At 35.4% G+C, this 19,855-nt stretch overlaps 1 protein-coding gene across 1 annotated transcript in view; it reads left to right on the top strand.

The window, feature by feature from the left end:
- RUNDC3B (RUN domain containing 3B) overlaps window positions 1-19,729 on the top strand; it is a 51,104-nt gene extending 31,375 nt beyond the window's left edge. Inside the window, exons 9-11 of the mRNA XM_032181617.1 lie at window positions 15,268-15,414; window positions 15,781-15,896; window positions 17,265-19,729. Of these exons, the coding sequence (XP_032037508.1) occupies window positions 15,268-15,414; window positions 15,781-15,896; window positions 17,265-17,410 (409 nt within the window). The 3' untranslated portion in view covers window positions 17,411-19,729. The remainder of the gene's footprint in view (window positions 1-15,267; window positions 15,415-15,780; window positions 15,897-17,264) is intronic.
- Window positions 19,730-19,855: the final 126 nt, after the last annotated feature.

Consider the following 19,855-nt stretch of genomic DNA (forward strand, 5'->3'; position numbering starts at 1 on the left):
AAATCTTCTTCATATTTTATTACTTTCAGATTTAATATTACTCTTTTAAAAAAAAAAAACTTTTTTAAAATGTAGGGAAGCAAGAGAGGACAAAACTATTTATTTTCTTTCTTTGTACAGGTTCTATTTTATCTGTGTGTGTCTTAGACACAGTAGGAGTTCATCCTATAACCCTAAAAATATTCAATTTGATGAAAGTTTTCTACTTACCTTAATCTTTAAAGCAACGTGAAAGACTAAAACAACAGGAAAAGGCTTAAATCTTTTAATATCATAATTGACTTTTAATACGGTAAATATTTGAGTGTCTTATGTCCTTAGGTAATTTATCCTCATAGCTCTGTCTGTTGTGTAAGACGGTACCATCGTTTTTCAGAGGCACTCTGGCATTGTTTAAAGATCCACTTAGATGGACAACTCACTGTGAGGTGATAAATTGCCACAACAGTATACAACTGCAGTAACTATATTCTGTTCTGTTCATGACAAACACAAGCTAAATAAGTTTATCTTAGATTTGGGGCAATTTTTATGTCCGAGCCCTGAAGTAAAATGGAAGTGAGATGTGCCCTTTGACATAATGCAGAATGAGGAGAATATAAAGACGCTTTAGGATATGCAGGTTCCCTCTCCCTAGGGTCTCACAGAAGGGTCTGTTCTGTGCAGCAAAACATGCTTCTGGCTTGTAAACAAAGTTCCCCCTGACTCCATATTGTGGGAAGTCATTTTTTGCCAGTGCTTGAAATGGTTCTGTGAAAATCCCCAGGAATACAGCATTTGCATTATATTTATGCCACAATTCCAAAAACAAAGGGGAAAAATAATAATAATAAAAAAAAATCCCCTGAGTAGTACTTTGTTCTTCCTGATTGTATGTTCACTTTTGAGAGATACTTGTTCCAGAGTTCTTTAATGAACTTACTGATATAGCTAATGACTCTTTATATACTTTTTGGCCTGCCTTAGTATTTTGGGGTAAGGGTGAAGTAGGGAAAATGTTAGTGGGAGTGGAAAGTGAGTTCCTGATATTTGGAAACTTGGAGCATTCAGACCTGCTGTCCATTGAGCTGTATGAAATTTGACTGTTGCAAAGATCTCTAATCTTTGGGGTTTAATTTTATTTGTTGGCTTTCTTAATGTAAAGGCTTAAATTGTGGAAAAGTTCTGTTGTATCTTGACAGTGTGTTCTTGTATAGCTGTTTGTGAGACCCTGCAGTCAGGATCCTGGACTATGCTAGATAACTGGAGAGAGAGGTATGAGCAGGGACTGCCTGTCACATAAACTCTTCTTGAAGTGTGTTAGGAGCCCATAATTCCTAATGTGGGATAGGGAAGGGAAGGAATACTTCTAACAGCTTTTTAATGGTGAACACCAGACGTAATTAGCATCTTTTAATTGTTCTTTTTTACTTGTGGGTGTTTTTTTTTGTTTGTTTGTTTTCCCTGACCAAGGATGAAGTGCTGACCTGGCAACTGAATGTTCTATCACTAATGTGTCTGTAATGAGGCATGAGTATTGGCCAATTGCTTTTTATGGTCCAGCTGTTTTAGAACAGTGTTCACGGAATTCCATACCGACTGTTTTGCTCTCGTGCCATTTTTAGCATTTTGCATTTGTGAATGTATTCTATAATCTTTCTGGATTTTTTTTTTTTTTTTACCGGCAGCTAAGAGAAAGTTTGGGATTGTAATTCTGTCTGAGGCATATCACATTAATGTTTGTACAAATACTTTGAGATCCGATTTAGGATCGTTTTCTGTGTAATGGAAACTATTATAAAATAAACATTCTATATTTTGTTTTTAATGTTGCTGTTCTCTTCCACTGGCTGTTGTTGCTAAGGTAAAAGGTTCTACTGCTTCAAATTTTGTTTGTTTGTTGATGTTTCCAAAATTGTATTTCAAAGGCATGCAAGTCAAAATATTTTACCTATTTTCTCAATGAATTAATGGATTTGGGCAGAATCTGAGTCTGTTTAGGTCTGCTTCCAAAAATAAAAGTAGAGGGGAATGGAGGTTTGACTTTCTTGGCAGTACAGATTGTTATTGTTGCTGACTTGGAAATGAGATAACACTAGTGGTCAACAAGACCTTAGGTTATAAACTAGATTACCCACATAGAACCTTTTCCATATTCATATTTAATAACGCAATTTGATATAAAGCACAGAATGTATACAGAAATGGGAACAACTCATTATTTTTGTCTTAGAGCTGCTATGAAAAACTTAATGATCTACAGTTTCAGTATTCTTAACTTTGGCTCTCAAGCTTGAGTATCCAAACTACAATAAACAGTTTTTAATCTAGTTAAAAGCTATTTCATGAATCTCACAAATACCTTTTTTTTTTTTTTTTTTTTTTTTTTAAATAGTGAGGCTGAAAATTTGTCAAATTAGTTATTCACAGGAGAGAAAAATAATAATGTATCTCAACTTAATTGGATTTCTTAATAATATGCCCAGCCATCTGAGGGTTGGATGTCTCTCTTCGGCAAACTGATGGCAAACCGGGTTAGACCATGAAACTGCAATAGACCACCTGATTATCAGTCAGGCATATTTAAACAAATGCACAGCTGATCAAGAAGAACAGTTCTTGCTCTTTTACCATGCTCAGTATCCGCAAATGAAATGATTGCCTGGTGATTGTCAGTTGTAGTAAGGGCAATGGAGGCATATTCTGGCTTTAATCTGCTTCCTTGAGAAATGTTTGCTGTCACTGTTGCAGTGAGGGCATTAATTTTATGGTTCTGTTACTTCTAAAGGTTTCCAAAGCAAAGGAAAGATGTGGTTTTGAAGATACTTGCAGTCATGTATAAATAGTAATTGGACCATTTGGTTTGGGATTCGGTAGAGCTTACAGAAGCTGTACTTGTGACCCAACTTGCATCTTAGTGCCCAAGCTGTTGGGCACTATCATATATATAACTACTAATCTATACTGCTACATCCTACTGTTGGGTCTGGTCCTCTCGCTGTTCATTTTACGGCCCAGTAAACAGTGCACTCTATGTATGTGGTGGCTGGTTACACCAATTTGAAACAACCCAAGTCTGGCTGCACCTGGGGCTCAGTGTCAGAGACCAGTGCTTTTGGCTCTACTAGTCTACAAAAACAGTATTCCTTACAGGGGGGGTGGAGAAGTTATTAAAGGAATTGCTTAAAATTAACTGCTCCCAGGAGGACAGCCAAGAGAAGCCCATGATCCTTGGAGTTTTTAACTGAAGAAAATAGTTTGGTTTTCACAGCAGTCAAAACACAATGGGAAAGAGAAATCAAATCATCAAGGAACTGGATCCTGGGGTATTCAAAATGACAAGGGCAGCCATTTCTCCTTCTAAGATCCTGCAGAGAAGCGTTGGATGCATCTTGGAGGAGTAGTCTCCAAACTTTTTTTGATCATCTGTCCCATCAGTCAGAGGAGTGACTGGGGAAAATATGAAATGGCCCATAACAGTCTTGCATTATAACTCTTCATCTCAGCTTACCAGGCTTTTTCTTTCTCCCCTTGAGTGATTCTTGGTCTTTCTTTTAGCTTACACACTTAGCTGTACCTAAGTCAAAATTTCTCTGCTGATCTTTTGCAAATTTAAGGTTTTAAGTTGAGATTCTGTATCTGAAATTGATATTTATATGTTAAATATTGATACATGATTACAAGAGGGATTCCATCAATTTCCTGAATAGTGACTCATCTCCTGGATAGTGACTCACTGATGTTATGAAAGCTAATCACTTTACCAGAAAAAAAAAATAATTTAAATGCTAAGGAAAAAGGAAAGCATTGTAAACAAAGGTAAAACTCAACATTAAATGCTTCAAAACATATATCTTTTTCTGCTGTGATTTTGTTGTAATAATGAGAGTAATTTGTGTAATTTTTACTAATACTGATTTTCTTCTAATGTATTTTTCGGGTTTTTAGGCCAGTATGCCTGGTGTAAGATGGTATGACGTCTTTCTCCCCATGGGTGCAAAATACGTACATACATAAATGAAAAAAAAAAAAAATATATATATATATATATATCATTTATCCCATATATTGAGAATATATTTCTTAGCTTTGTCAGTTGCTTTATTGTTTTATAGCTCTCTGTTTATCTCCTCCTGCTGTTTCTCCCCACATCACTGTTTTGTTCTGGTGCTTTGTGGAGGAGTACATGCAGGGAAGGAAACTCAAGGAAACTCCTCTGTGATTGGAGTTCTGTCTTTGGTTATGGCACAAATAAGACTCAAATTAAATTGTAGTGATGCTCATGTATCACATTGTATTAAGCATGTCTGTATAATTAAGAACTTCTTATATGATTTAGCAGATCTTGAAGTTAGATTTATTTAATTTGTCTGGCTGTTACTTTGGAAATAGTCAGTTTTTTTTCAAGGCCCAAATAATGCTTGTACTGCGTTCTTAAGATTTTAATCTACCTGTCTGATAGACTCAGCGATGCAGTTCCTATCTGGATAATATCAATGTCTTTGTAGAGGCTGTAAATGGCAGTTTAGTTGCAACCCTGAGAGACTGTTTGCAACATTGACACTGAAATTAGAGCAAATGGTCTGTGCATGTTTCCACTTCTGAGCGGTGCACAGCCTGCTGCTTACGCTTCGCTGTCTTCCAGGTATTGACTGCTGGAGTACACTGTGTTCACATATATTTTTCAGCACTGCATCGAGCTCAGGCTAAGATATCCTCCCAGCCTTTCAGAAAAATACATTAGCTCATTCTCAGCAGCACCTGAGCACAGTCATAATTGTTCTGAGAGCAGCATGCCAGAGTAAATTCATGCCTGCTGAAGTAAATTCATGACTGGCAAAATGAGCTTCTCTTTGTTTGAAATGCACTGTGTCCTAACAGATCTATTTTGGAGTTAGATTAACTGCAGATTAGAGGAAGATGTATTCTTTGCAGCAGCAATGATTCACTTCCAAAGACAGTTCATGCCCTAGTTAGAAACTCGCTTATGACAGTAGTATTGGTGCTTTTTGTCCATTTGTAAGGTTTGGTTTGGAGCTACTTGAGTGCCTTCAGAGTGCTGCCACAAATACTTGGCCCAGGAGCAGGCAGGGGAAGGGCACACCTTGGGGGGGGCACAAGGTTGTAGAGGTTGTAGGCTATAACCTTTCTGTCAAGGACAAAGCAGAGAGAAGCTCATCCAAGGAGGTAGAAACAGAAGAGTCTGAGCAAAAGGTTTGAAATCCTAACCTGCAGTTTGTGTTCCCTCATGAGTAAAACTATAAATGTGGGTTGCCTGCTTTTGTAATCTTCCCTCAAAAGCTACATCATCTAGAGAAACAGGAAAATTGGGGCATTTCTTTAGCTATCTAACCTTTGTTTTCAGATAGTCCTCTTGTAAAGCTTTTTTTTTTAAAAAAAATATATATATAAAATATTGGCTCAACTTCATAAGTATAGTAAATCCAGTTTGTTAGAACTAGAATATTAAAATTTATTGTTTGATCTATTTGGTGAATTTCTTTACTAGAACATCAAAACATCAAAATTGAGTGTTAATTCATCTTTCCTTTTAAAGCCTTCATGGATCCTCACTGTCAAACCAGAGTTCACGTTAGGCACACAGTTATTTATCATGCTGTCCTGTCTCCCGTAGGTTTGCAGCATCAGTTTTAAAACTTCATTATCGCAGTCTGGTCTGTTCTCAGCTCCTTGTTTTCTCAATCAGTACTTTTTTTTTTTTTTTTTTTTTTTAACTTGTGAAACATATCTTAGAAAAATATTGCATATTCTGACAGATGGCGTAACTGTTTAGTGTACGCAGTGGTTTTGATTTTGTTTCTGAGGAATTCTTTCCTTTGAAGTTTGCTGCATTATTGTATAAATGCCTTCTGTGTTTCACAAAGGCGTGGATAGGCAGCAAGAGAAGTCCTGTTTCCAGTGAGGCAGATCTGCCAAGACATGGGAGTGTTCTTTTTGCTTGAAAGTGTAACGAGGAAAAGGTCTACAGCTGGGTGCAGTATGTAGATTTCCTGCAATACAGAGCAACGGAGTAAAGAAACACGCAGAATTAAACAAAATTGCAGCCAAGACTTGGACCTGAGGGAAGACACAGTATTCTTACAACCCGGAGGGCCTGGGGGGGTTTGTTATGCTGCAGGAAACCCAAACTTTCTGGATTGATAGCAGCCTGAAGAAGAGGACTTAGTACGCAAGATGCAGTTGAGAGATTTCTTTTTAAATTCTCATATTTTAAGTCTGATTCTGAACTTTTAAGTAGTGGCTTGAAAAGGTTTATTTTAAAATATATATAAAAGCCTTTTATAAAAGGCTTTTATGTTACTGGTGTCATCAGGGACAAGCAGTGGTCATGTATCTGCAGCAAAATGCTGGCTGATTCTAAGGTGGAAAATACTGTGTTTCTAGGAGTCTTTTCTCTCTTCTCTCTATTTTTTTTCCTTATTTTTCTTAGTAGATTTGAGAATCTTTCATTTGAGGACTTTCATTGGACAATTTTGCATACTTATTTCCATTCTAATGGCTTTTTAATAATAATTAAAAAAAAAAGCCATTCTATATTTTTAATAATAAAAAAAACACCTTTGTTGTATTGCTAATATGGAATATTAAAATCTATCTTTATAGTGGCATCCTTTCTCTTTTCTTCCATAGCTATGCTTCCACGGATAAAGGCATAGTAACTAAAGTGGCACAGCAAGAAAGCTTTAAGTTAGCAGGACATTAGTACTGTATGCTTTCCAAATTCCAGAATGTTTATCCAATGGAGAATTTAAAGTAAGGCCTTTCCAATTAGGAATGAAAAATATTGGCCCTTTGAGGACTTCAAGGCTAATGATCCATATTCCCAGTAGGGAAGCATATTGTATGGATTATGGATTTCCATCCTCAGTTAATGTTACCTGAAATGTGGCAGAAAAAGAATATTTTCTTTGGCATTGCAATGCTAAAAAACCTGTACAAGAAGTATAAATTTATTCATTTCAATTCCATTCCAAATTTAACTCCAGAATTGTCTCATGTCTAGAATAGGTGAACCTGAGACTTGGATTTCATAAAAGGATTTTTGAAATTTGATGTTTGCACTGTGAACAGAGTGGATAGATATCAACTAAAAATAGGGTAAGCCAGTTGTAATATGTAATCAGCAACTCGTTGAATGCAAAAATGGAGACTGAATTTGATCTTCATCTGCTCTACCCATTTAGATAAATAGACTTGAATTGCTATTTGCTTCTGAGATTCCGAATTTTTCTTGCTTCATTTCTTTGCTCTTGTATTCATTTACTAGAGGTTTGCTCCTTGATACTTATAGGAAAAAATAGTAAACAAGAAGAGTTGAACATTTTTTTTCATATATATTCTTCTAATGTATAAAACACAAACCACATGAAGTTTAACACCCAATTAAGACAGACTTTAAATGTCGAATAGTAAAAATAGACACGTTTTTTGTGCACGTAGAATAGTGCTAGGTTAGTATGGTAAGTATTCTATTTTCAGAGATGAAAGATGTGAGATATCAGTGATACTTTGTCATTGATATATAGTGTCAATCTATTTTAATATTGCTTAGACAGATTAAAATATTTAAATTACCTTAGATTAGAATTTATTTTGGCTATTTTTTATCTGATTAAATCAATATAAATTATGTTTATTCCAGTAAAAAGGAATAGGAAAATACATTGTATAATTTCAGAACAAGATTTAAAGTTTTTATAAAATGAAAATAGTTTGAGTAGATGAAAACAGACTTAACCAGTGTGCATACACATGCAGTCACAGAAATGTATTTTTTCTTTTAAAGGATGATAATTAAAAAAAAAAAACTTAGAAAGCAATATATTTTTCATTCTTTGATATTTAGTTATAAGGCTTTGTGTCAGGATTTTTTTAGTGTTTTGTTAAACTAAAACATGAGAAGTGATTTCTTGAAAGGCTTAAAATAAATTAAAAAAAAAATGCTTGAAGTCATAATCAAGTAAGTATGTATTTTGTTAACTGATTTGTTGACCAAGAGGCTTTTACTAGCTGCCTTTCTTTTTGGGTGGCAAGTGGCTGAGATTTAGTTTGGCCTTTATTATGTTTGTCCTTAAGGTTTACTTATGCAGCCACTTAACATAATTTTTTCCTTATTTTGATACCCAAATTATGAACCAGATAACGCCTGGAAAATATTTTTATTTGCTTCCTTTTTCTTTCCTTCCCATTTCTTTGTTTTAAATGTCCTGTGTTCAGAGCTTTTACATTTTGTTTTGCTTTGCTTCCCATTCTCCTTGGGAATGCAAGATTTTTATCTTGCATTCTTCTCATTCTGTAATTGCCTTAGACTCTGAAGCTACATTGTTTTTTCCTTTTCTTTTTTTTCCAAACCAACATGGTTTTCTGTCCTTCACATTAAAAGAAGAGTCATTAAGAGTCAATATCCATACTCACTTTTTTTTTTTTTTTTTTAAAGTTAGACCCATGACATTCTAATGGAGTTTATATGCTAGTTTTGCCAAGTAGTTTTCTATAGAGATCTATCTTATGTTGGATGTAACTGTTTTACAGTTGATTTTCTGCTTCTACTGAATGCAAAGGAAACATGTTAAAATAGCAACAGATTATTGACAAGACTACTGTTCTGGTGCAGTTTTCCAGATCTGTTCTGATTTTAGTTTTGGTTGGTTTTGGTTTGTTTGTTTGTTTTTTCCCCCTGCCTGCTACTCCTTTAGAAGTGTCCTTTTAGAAGAGATTCAGCTATGGACAGATAGTTTGTCTTTATGTAGCTGCTGTGGAAAAATCCTTACTATCCATTGAATAACAAACTCCATTTGAGGGATTATTTACTAAAGGCAAATTTGATAATCTGTCTAAAACAAAACAACCCCCCCCCTGTTTTTTCTAGGAGTTCTTTCAGTTCATCTGCCGGAAAAAAAGTTGAAGAACAGAATTAAAAGCTCTCTCTCTTTTTTTTTTTTTTTTGTTTTGTTTTGTTTTGTTTTTTAAATGATTTGGTTGCTAGTCAGGTTCATTTGTTTTATTTTCTGTATTTTTTTTTTGCCTTCAGTCAGGACTTGATATCCAGGAAAGTTGGTTGGAATTTGCCCGTTATCCTCCTCCAGAGGAATTGGGCTTGGTTATTTGTCCAAGAAGAGGAGATGTCCATACTGCACTCCTGTAGTATGTTAATGAGCACATGCAAATTGAACTGTAGTGTGTTTGTATCCATTCTGGATGATGTCTGTATTCTGAAATAAAATCTCCATTGTAATTAGATTAGAAATCAAGAGTCAAGCTGCAGCTGTAAAGCTCAAGGAGATGAAAAGATGCATAAAATTGATGATGGTAATTTTGTTGCTGGAGGATATGTTTCAAGACCTCTAGGGGATATGAAAGGAGGACTAAAAAGGTTGCTGAAGAAGCATCAAGGGAATCTCTTCTGTGGCACACCTCAGTACCATTGCTGTTAACACGAAGATCTGTTGGCCAGTCAGAAACAGTAAGAAAACTGGTGTGGTAGGACATGCCTGCTTTTTTTTCACTGCAGCGGCTGCCATTAGAAAGTCTGCTGGGAGCTCTGGCATCAAATTTGGGGAATACTGTGCCTGTGCACAGGGCACACACCTGAGAGAGGTGATATGTTACAGCATCAAAATCCACTGGTAAGTAACTCATTTTCATACCTGCTGATCTAATTTCTCAAAGTCCAATGATATACCAGTCCAGACACCTCACTGTCTTGCTAAACTACTGACAGTTTGAGAGTTCCCTTTTGTTTTAGAGTTGCTCTTGCAGATTTCAGTTATATCCATGTATGCTATCAATTTGAGTTTGCATTCCATATTTCCTGTCCTAAATAATGGTTTTAAAGCTTGTTCTTTCTTATTCAAATGTTTTTATTTTTATTTTTAAGCTTTTATTTTCACTTTTACTTTTCACTACTCAGGTAGTTCTTGAACTGGAGCATTCATCTGATATAATTCCCTTTCTTAGGGAATTAGTCTGTTTGGTTTATTTCCTGTCTCCATCTGCTGGTAGGAGGGCAAATTGCCAACTGGACTGGCATTTTCTGGATTTGGAGAAATTAAACTTGCAGGTAAGAAATTACTGGTTTTTCGTAGGTATAACTGGAAATTGAACTACCTTTTTTATTAAACAACAAAATCTATGTAAATGGGTCTTCCAGAGACAATGTCTTCCAATGACATAAACCCAGGGCTAATTAGAAACAGTATTTAGCTGAAGTGAGACCAGAGAAATGGTTGTCAAGATGAGGCTTTTCTATATTAGCTTTATTTGCACTTGAAATTATTATTTTTTTAATCTATTTTTAAATTCCCAGAGATAAATATCATTACAGGATAGTAAGTAAGTAAAGATAATCACGTTTTTATATCATTTGCGTTTTGTACACAGGAACCCTGTGTGCAGACTGTATCCTGTTCCCGTCTCTCCCCTATAAATGAACAAAATGAATCAGGTCACATTTTAAGTTACAGAAGTTTTAGACGTGTTAATTCAGAGGAACAATTTCGTATCTTTCTGAGAAGGAGCTGAGCTGCCAAAAGCAATGCTAGTGCAAGTAGAACTATGGAATTAGCTCATTAATTAAATTTTAAAGGTTACTTTAAAAGAAAAACAAAAACAAAAAAAAACAATTGTTTTTGTGATCCTTTTTTGGAATAGCTCCTGAACGATTGTACCAGAACAACTGAAAGGGCAACAGACTGTAGATCAGTAATTTGTTTATTGCATTTTGTTATTGTGCATGTACTGTACGTAATGGTATTCTGCTTGTCCTTAATAAATCATCTCAAAAATGTAAGTCATGAAATAACCATCCTTCTCCACTAGTATTCACTTGTTCTGTCTTTGTAAGGTACTCTCCAGAATACTTGCTTGCTGATTTCTTCTACTTTGATTATCTTGAGGTCTGTAATAAGATTTCACTGCTCTCACTTTTCCTTACTCCTTAAATGCACAATTTAAGCACTGCAAGTCAAAAGCATGTGGAGATGGTTCTATGAGCATCTGCACAAACCTGATGTTAATATTCTGGCTGTTCCTGTTACTCACTGGATGAAAGCAAGTTTATTGGATGAAGGACTAGGTTTTTTACTTACCATCTTTCAGTACAAAAATAGCAGTTCAGTAATCACTTCCAAAAAATTAGAAATGTCTTCTCTCTGCCTGCCATTTTTTTAAATGTTTTTCAGAACTTTAAACACAATATGAAGGTATTTCATAAAAATATTTGTTGTGATAAAAACTGCTTAGGGCAAAAACGTTGAGAGCAGGAGAAAAATAATTATTTTGTATCTTTAGGTCCCAAAAGACAGCTTCTGCTACTTCTTTGACAACATGATTGTAAAGGGATGGAAATGATTGCAGGTAGATATCACACTGAATGTGGGAAATAAGTTCAGAAGCATTCAGCCAAGATTTTTTTTTTTCATTTCTAGTTTAGATGATGTATCATAAATAAGTTTAAGCCCTCTCCTTTGTTTTGAGTCCATTTTTACACATTCTCTCTACTCTGCATAAAACTTTCTGCACTCTACAGTCTCACCAGGATGCCCTGCCCTGTTAAACCATATCTCACACGCTGCCTTTCTTCCATTCAAACGGAGTCATGCTGCTTTTACCCCTGTGTTAAATGGCTTAGTTTATCTTATCCAGGCCTTATATGGCATCATCCTGAAATCATCACAGCTATAAAACCACTATGAATAGAATGATATTTTATCAAATTATATATAAAATTAAAGCTGTATAGTTTGATCTTTAATATTATTCTTTGGTTTGGATGGTTTAGGGATTTTGTTCCATTTAAGTGATGCTTTTTATGACAAGTCTGTGCTTGGAGTCTTGCTTGCTTGGTCTACAGCTGCTTTTCAGCGGGTACTTCTTGCCAGTGTTTCATTCTTCAGAGCTGAGGTGGTAGAATAAAATCTGTTCGTACATAGGCCTTTCCAGTTTAGTATGTTTTACTGCAGACCTGCTTTCATCATTTTATGCAGAAGATTGCATGTATCACTTTGCCACAGATTTGAGATATTTTCCAATCGAGACCCAGAGATTTCCTGTGTGTGTGTGTAAATTAAAAAAAATGCTAAATTTGCATTTTATTCTTGAATGTTTTGTGAAATTTAGAAATGTCACCAATATCCCTGTTTGCCTTTTGTACCTGTCCACCAATTCTTTGTTTCTTATTTTTGTTTTGAGTCTTTATTCTATTTTTTTTTTTCTCAGAAACTTTTTATATAGATAACTTATTTTGCTATACTGGCAGATATATAAGTTTCAATAGTAATATTCTTCTTTTGGTTATACAGTCTGACATTATGCATGTGGAGAAATGCTCTAATCTTCATTGCACTCATTATGATTATTAAGAAAAGTCCTACTTGAGCTGTTAAAGTATTGCAACCTAGAGCTGATCAGCACTAGTTACAATGCTGGCATTCTGGCGAATAGAGTTCTACTGTAGAAATTAATTCTGCCTTGGATAAAATAAATCATTGCCTTTTGAGGCTTCTTCCAGAATGCCTCTTTGGACCAATCATTAGAGTAGGGGAGCACTCAATAGTATAGAGGATCATTTTTCACATTGAGTGTTTGGAAATTCACATGCTTATTTTCACTAAAATGTGATCATATTTGCTTCCTTTTTAGCTTGTGTGGTAAACCTTTTGTCTCCATTTCTTCCCCTTTTTGAAAGTTTGTGGCAGTATCACTACTGATTTATGATGACTGGGAGTTTGAGAATGATGTAAACTGTGCAATTTCATACTTTGACTCTGAAAATAAGTCTGGTTATTGTATGTGAATTGATAGTGCCTTTGTTTATCATGAAAGAATAGCTGTTTGCGAACTGTGCCATTCACAAATGCTTGCTGCAGTTAAATCTTGTGATGTTTTAAGAATGACTGCAAGAGGACAAACAGCTAAATAATTTGCAAAGCTGAAAGAATAGGTAGGAACTCCTAGCACCTGCTATGAGCATTTTCTCAAATTTCCTATTATCTTTATTGCTATTTCATAAAAGCTGAATACTGTGTTTGGACTGATTTTATATATTCAAAGATATTTTTATATAAAAAATAATATGAGAAGAGTTACTTCTGTATCCTATGTAGTGCCTGTTTTCCTTGCTTAGCGTGGTGGAGAACTTTAAGTTGTGAACTCCCAGTACTGTCTTCAAATGTTATTGCTCTAAAATCCTCGGAAGAGTTTAGTTAGGCATTTATTCAGAACTTTTTTCCATGCAGCAAGGATGAAATTTCAGGTTACAGTAGCATGAGGATTTGTGGAGCAAGCCTTGATATAGAAACTCATGTAAAATACCGAAATTCTACTGTTAGCAACTTGTCTGCAGATGTGTAGTTTTTTATCCTCCTCACTCACTGTATTTATTTCTTAGTAACCTAGCATAGCTGCTGAGTTGTGTGGTGATAATGTACAGGAGTTGCCCAGATGGGAATTTACATATACTTGTATGAGTTTGCATTTAGTTACTGTGTGCATTGTTGCTAATATACACTGGGTGTCCTGTTAGGAAACCTCACTGAAAGCATGCAAGCCCTCCTGGGTCAGGAGGTCGTGCAGCCCAGGTATCTAACCTCATAGTGACTTGCCAGGTCAGTGATTCAGCTTCCTCAGGCCAGCAAGCCTTTTAACAGACCTGTTTAATGTTCAAGGTACCCCCGGGGATTAGGGAAACACCACAGGGAAGTAACACAAAAGATATTTGAAATTATGGAGAGCTTCAAGCTATGAAAGTGTTTGCTTCATACACACCTCAGAGAGCAGAAACTTGAGGGAGATCCCAGGGTAGAATAGCTGATGTACAAAAATCTTGCACAAAAGCTGGGGGAATTCACAGAACCATAGAATGGCTCGGGTTGGAAGGGACCTTAAAGATCATCCAGTTTCAAACCCCTGCCATAGGCAGGGATGCTGCCCACTCGATCAGGTTGCCCAGGGCCTTGTCCAACCTGGTCTTGAACACCTCCAGGAATGGATGAGGCATCCACAATTTCATTTTGAGATGGAATTCTTCTTGAGAAAAGTTTCCTGAAAATAGTTTTGTTCACTCTGGTGCTTCAATGCTTTCTCTTGCAACACTGCCATGTAACTGTCTCCTCTCTCAAACTCAGCTACTAGAAATTGCTTACTGAACTCATTACTGTCTTACCTTGCTTTGTGGGGAATTTTGTCTTTTGGGTGGGATTATGTGTCCTTGTTGAGGTTCCTGTCTAAACAGTTCAGGTATCATGAGAATTAAAAACTGCATTGTAAAAATAGACCTGCTGAAAATAATACTTGTTAATTCATATGGACATGTGTCTGCCATCAATAGTTCTTCAATTCACTGTGCAGTTTGGTGTTTCAGATAACAGCACGGCATTTGGCTTTGAACTCCAGAGTACATTCAGTATGGAGATACTGCAACATTAGCTATTTGCTTCAGGCCACAGGTTTTAAAACTAGCAAAGCAGCATGTACTGTTGCCTAGTTTTCATAGATTTTAGAATTTATGTGTAAATTAGAAATAAAAATAATATTGCTTAAATTAAACAACAGCACAAGAGTAGGCTGGAGGTTGCCTTTTACTACTGGAAAAAGGCTAATGTCGTCTTGGAACCTGAATAACCATTATACTCTCCTAGTTTCTATATTGTTTTTGGTAGATGATTTCTGATGTTAGCATATTAGCTTCCTTGTTTCTAGAACTTTAGAAAACTGATCTGCTTCATAAGGCTAAGAAGCAAAACTGATTTGAATTGTAAGGTACCTCCACTAACGTGTTTTCAGTAATGGAGAAATACACTTTACTAAAAACTGTAAGGTGATAAAACGCAGAATAACTTCGTGTCTTGTTTTGCCTGGAAGCATGTAATGGAATTAACACATCTGGGTTTTAGTTCATTCCCCCAAAACACTTATTTCAGGGTGAGGAGGAGGCAGGTTGCACTTCAAAGCCCACAGAATTGGGAGGAAAAAGGGAATTATGTTCCAGTAGTTGGTCTGTTAATTACCATTATGCAGACAGAAAGCATCTTTAAAATGATGCTGTTTTTTTAATGCTTTTGCAGGAAGAATGTTATTTTACCTTTTCCTGTTCTTAAGTTGCTTCCCCAGGAAAAGTGAACCCGCTTATGATGGTTTATGAAAATTGCAGTCTGTCAGTCACTTGAAGTAGAGTATTGACTTGGATGGGACTACTTGTTTTGTTTTTCTTTTTGTACCTTAAAGAATTGTTTTTAATAGACTCAAATTTACTGTTTTTTATATTCACAGGACTGTACTAAAGAATAATGACTTGAGATCAAGACAAGAATTAACTACTCACCTCACCAATCAGTGGCCTTCCCCAGGAGCTCTGGATGTCAATGCTGTTGCCTTGGACACTCTACTCTATAGAAAGCACAATCAACAATGGGATGAGTAAGTTGAATATTTAGATTCACCTTTAAAGGAACAGAAAAACTCAAAATTATGTATTTCCCATAGCATACTCTTAAATGTATTCTATTTGAAATATCTGTTAGAAAAATTCTGTGTTTCTCACTTAACATGAAAATTTCCTTCCTTTGGATTAGGGGAAAAAAAAAAAAAGTTTTCACACAAAAAAATAAATAAATAAAAAATAAACAACAATCTTTTGGGAAACAAAAAACAGAGACTGATTAAGTGAAGAAAGATTAATATTTTTTTTATTAGTTATTTCTCTAAAAAAAATCGTTTCGTGGAAAATATTTCTAGTGGGATCTTTAAATGTGTTATTATTTAAACTTATTACTTGTTTTACAGAAAAAGTTTTCAAAGTCTGGACCAACTTTCAGCAGATGTTAGTCTTTCTCAAACCTCTCTGGATCCAGGCCACTCACAGGATGGAAAGCAGGATGGAATAAACTTGTTAAATGAAGGTACAGAGCTATGCCAGTGGGTTCATTTTCTTTTATTCTTCGTGGTTCTGATCTTCAGACCCCATGAGGTGAATTTTCAGTCTGGGAAAGAGATTGAAGTGCATCTTTTCTCTGGTGTTACGCTTTTTTTTTTTTCTGTTTCTCTAAGTACTATATTTCAATTAATTCATTTCTTCAAGATTCCCTCTCATTCCCAAACAGGACTTTGCGGTGCGTTCAAGGCTAGGCTAAGCCTGTCTTCCTTATGTGATAGATACATCACATAACCTGAGAAAGGCATCTTCATGCTATAACTAAATCAAACCTTAATCCCACTCCTGTTTTTTAAAAGAAAATTTAAAGGCACTAGATTTGCAAGTACCACTGTCATTCTTACATCTTGCTTTCAACATTAATTTGTGGTAATCTGTGGAGATGCAGCCTGATAATGCGTATGGTTTTGAAAACAAAACCAAAAAACATGATATGGGCTGTGCTAGAACATAAATGTAATATGCCGCCCCCTTCAAAATCTGTATGCTTATCAAAGTTTAACTGCTCCATCTTGTGGACAACTGTGAAGAGCAGAAAAATTTGGGAAGACTTCTGAAATAGTAGTATTTTGAGTACAGAACAGAAAATAGCATAAGCATTTTTCTTTATCTTATCAAATAGTTACCTTTTTAAGCTGCTTGCTTTTAAACTCAAGTTTAAGATGATTTATTTTATTCTGCAGATGAGACAGGAAGGTGAAATAGGGAGATATTGATAATCAATTTATTTATTTTGTGCCAGCTCAGCTAATAAATTACAACTTAAATGGCTATTCTGAGAAGGAAGGAATTGTCTGGTACACACATACCTTTTAAGCATGTTTCTTGTTAACTGTCAAGTGTGTTTGGATGACAGGGTAGATGCTTGCACTGCCACTCTTACACTGCAGGGCTTTTTCCAGTGTCAGGAGTGTAATTCACATCAAATTACGAAGAACAAAAACATTTTGTTTTGTGAAAAAACTACATTCTGATTCCAGATAATTCTGCGCTTTTCCAGGGATTCAAAATAAGATCTCTAGTACTGATACTGTATTAGTAATATCATTTCCATTTATAATGTACTCAATTAAAGCCAATTCTTGAATTAGTAATTTCTATTCACTATGTAGACTGACCAGCCCAGCCTGTAATGCAAATCTCTGTTCTGCATGGATAGGGAAGGTATAAATAACATCTCTTCCTTAACCGCATTTCTGATGAATGCATGTGCTGAAGCAGGAACTTGTAACAGTTTAGATGAAAGTATTTTATTTTTTTTTCCTATTCCCTTTTTGTTTGTGGTCAGATCATCTTGTGCTGTAATGATTAGATTAATCTGTGTTTTCCTTAACAGGGAAGGAGGACACTCCATCGTTGCTTGGCCTTTGTGGCTCTCTTACTTCAGTAGCAAGCTACAAATCTCTAACAAGTCTGAAATCAAGTGAATATCTTGCGAGTCCCACAACAGAGATGACGAGTCCAGGTTTAACACCATCTTGAGATGCACACGAACAGGAAGAGCTTTGTGTTATATGCATTTGGTTTATGTTCTATAATACGACTTGCAGTGAGACTGCTAGTTCTAAGTTAAAAATAAGCTGCTTTATTTATTTTTTTTTCACAGTTACCAATTTAATTCACAAATTCTCTTTTCATTCAAGTTTTTTTTTTTTTTTTTTCCTGCCAGAGGACTTTTTCAGATTTTCTGCTTTAGTCTTGAATTATTTAAAACTCTCAGTCAGGTACAGGGCATATAATCTGACACTTTTGGCTGATTTTTAAAATGAAGCAGTTGGAAATCAGTCCCCTACTTAACTGCCATGACCTTTGTTTCTCCTTGCAGTGGTTAACAGCCTGGCCCTACTATAGCCATAGTGCTTCTCTGCAGTGCTTTAAATATTAACTCTTGCAGAAAACACAGGGAATCCTTAATGCCAGTCTTTGTAGGCAAATATTTTACTTAAAAATTCATCTTTTCATCTGTGTATGTTGCATAGGACCTCAAATAGCGTATTTAACCTGCCAAGAGCTCTTCTCAAGTTGATTCAATGTTAGATTTTGCATTCTTATTAGCATCATGGCACTTACAAGATGTCTGAATCGCACTGAAGAATCACACTGAAACACTCTTAGTAATTCTTAAAGTTGCATGAGAATAACAAATACAAGTTGATCATCTAAATCAATCATACTTAGTAATTTGTAAATATTGAGGAAACTTGCTAAATTTCAAGCTTTTGAGTGACCTGGCTTACAAATAATACTCTATGAGGAATTTTTTGGCTTACTGGCCTTGCTAGAAAGAGAGGGACTAAGGATGGTGGGGTTAGCACCTTGGGAAATTTGGATCATACATTTATCGGCAAGATCCCAAGGAGACTGAAAAAGGGGAAACAAAGACAATGTAATGGTATTCTCATGTTAAAGGTTTTTCTCATTCCTGTAGTAGTGCAATAGGTATTTTCCTTGATTAGGTAATACAGCAAATCTTATTTAAGTCCGTTTTCTCAAATGATTTGCCATTTATTTAAATTACAGATACAAAAAGCCTGCAACATTTTTTAAGTGAAAGTAACTTTCCAGATTACCCGACGGTTTTGAAGTTTGCAAATTAATTTTTGAATTGCAAACTATATTCTTAATTCTTTGTAAGATACAATGGATCCTTTATCTAAGAATTTTGCTAATCAAGGTAATGCTTCTCAATATGATTAGTAACTTTTTAAAAGAAACTTAAGCGCATGTAAGTATGTTGTATTTATAAGTGCTAGGGAAAATGCTTTTTTTGTGCCAAAGAAGTTTCATAAATTGTTTACATGAGTAGCTGCAATACAAGACAGATTTTTAATTGCTTACTCTCGGATGTTTACAGTATGTCACTACATTCTGTATGGTTTTAGTTGATTTGCCTCTTGTAATGGTACCTTGGCACTACTACAACAGTCTGGTCTTCTTAGAATGGGCTTGAAAGAGAGAATTCATTCTTACTGTTACCAAAACTGCAGGAAACATACAGCCTCTGTAAGTGTGGGGCTTCATTTCTCTGGAACTCAAGGCACTGTTGGATTTAACTGCATGAGGTTCAAGATGCTTTGTCTCAACTGTAGTTCTACAGTGCTGGAGGTTACTGCATCCATGATGGGTAAGCGAATGCAGAGGCCATTTTAATGGAAAAGTTTAAAGCAGCTTAGAAAATTCCACAGGCCTTGTCTTTCAAGCCCTTGTGAACCCACTCAGTTAATTTCTCTGTAATAAACTTTATTAAGTCCTTTCATACACTGTCAGAATGTACATTACTTCATGTAACTGTTCTTTGGTTATTGCATTAAGTACATGTTCTCTCATGGCAGTTGAGTAACATTATTAAATACTAATTTGTAAGTTAGAGTTGCATTTTTTACTACAAGTACAATGAGGGAATGTGGATTCCAGAAGTTAACATACTACATCAAGGTGTAGTGATTTAATCAGTCTTGTTTGCTGTTAAACACTTCTCCCACTTCATCAGTATTTTGGAGGGGGCTATTATCATGATCTTTAGTCATGTTAGCTGATGGCTCTTTTCTTGGAGCTACTGGTGTGAAATTCATGTGTCATTTAACTGAAGTCTTTTATGTAGTCTGACACCACTGTGAGTTTCTGGGTGTCGCTTTGTGCATGGGAAATCAGTTGTGTGTGTCTTTCTCAGTTCTAAACATGAATCATTTTTCAGAAAAAAAAGAAGAAAAAAAAAAAGAAAAAATGCCAAAACCGTATGTTTTGTTGCCTTGATGTTCCATAAATGTTGCATGTAAATTAAACATTTTGTATCATCGCTAATTACTAGTTTTTGTCTCTGTTTTAATCAAACAAAATAAGACCATTGGCAAACTACAGTACTAGTGGGCTTGCAGCAAATTCTCTTTCTGGAAAACAGGGAGACTTTGTTGCTGTGTGGTCCAAAAT

This window comes from Aythya fuligula, chromosome 2 (assembly GCF_009819795.1).
Source record: "Aythya fuligula isolate bAytFul2 chromosome 2, bAytFul2.pri, whole genome shotgun sequence".
Lineage (NCBI taxonomy): Eukaryota > Metazoa > Chordata > Aves > Anseriformes > Anatidae > Aythya > Aythya fuligula.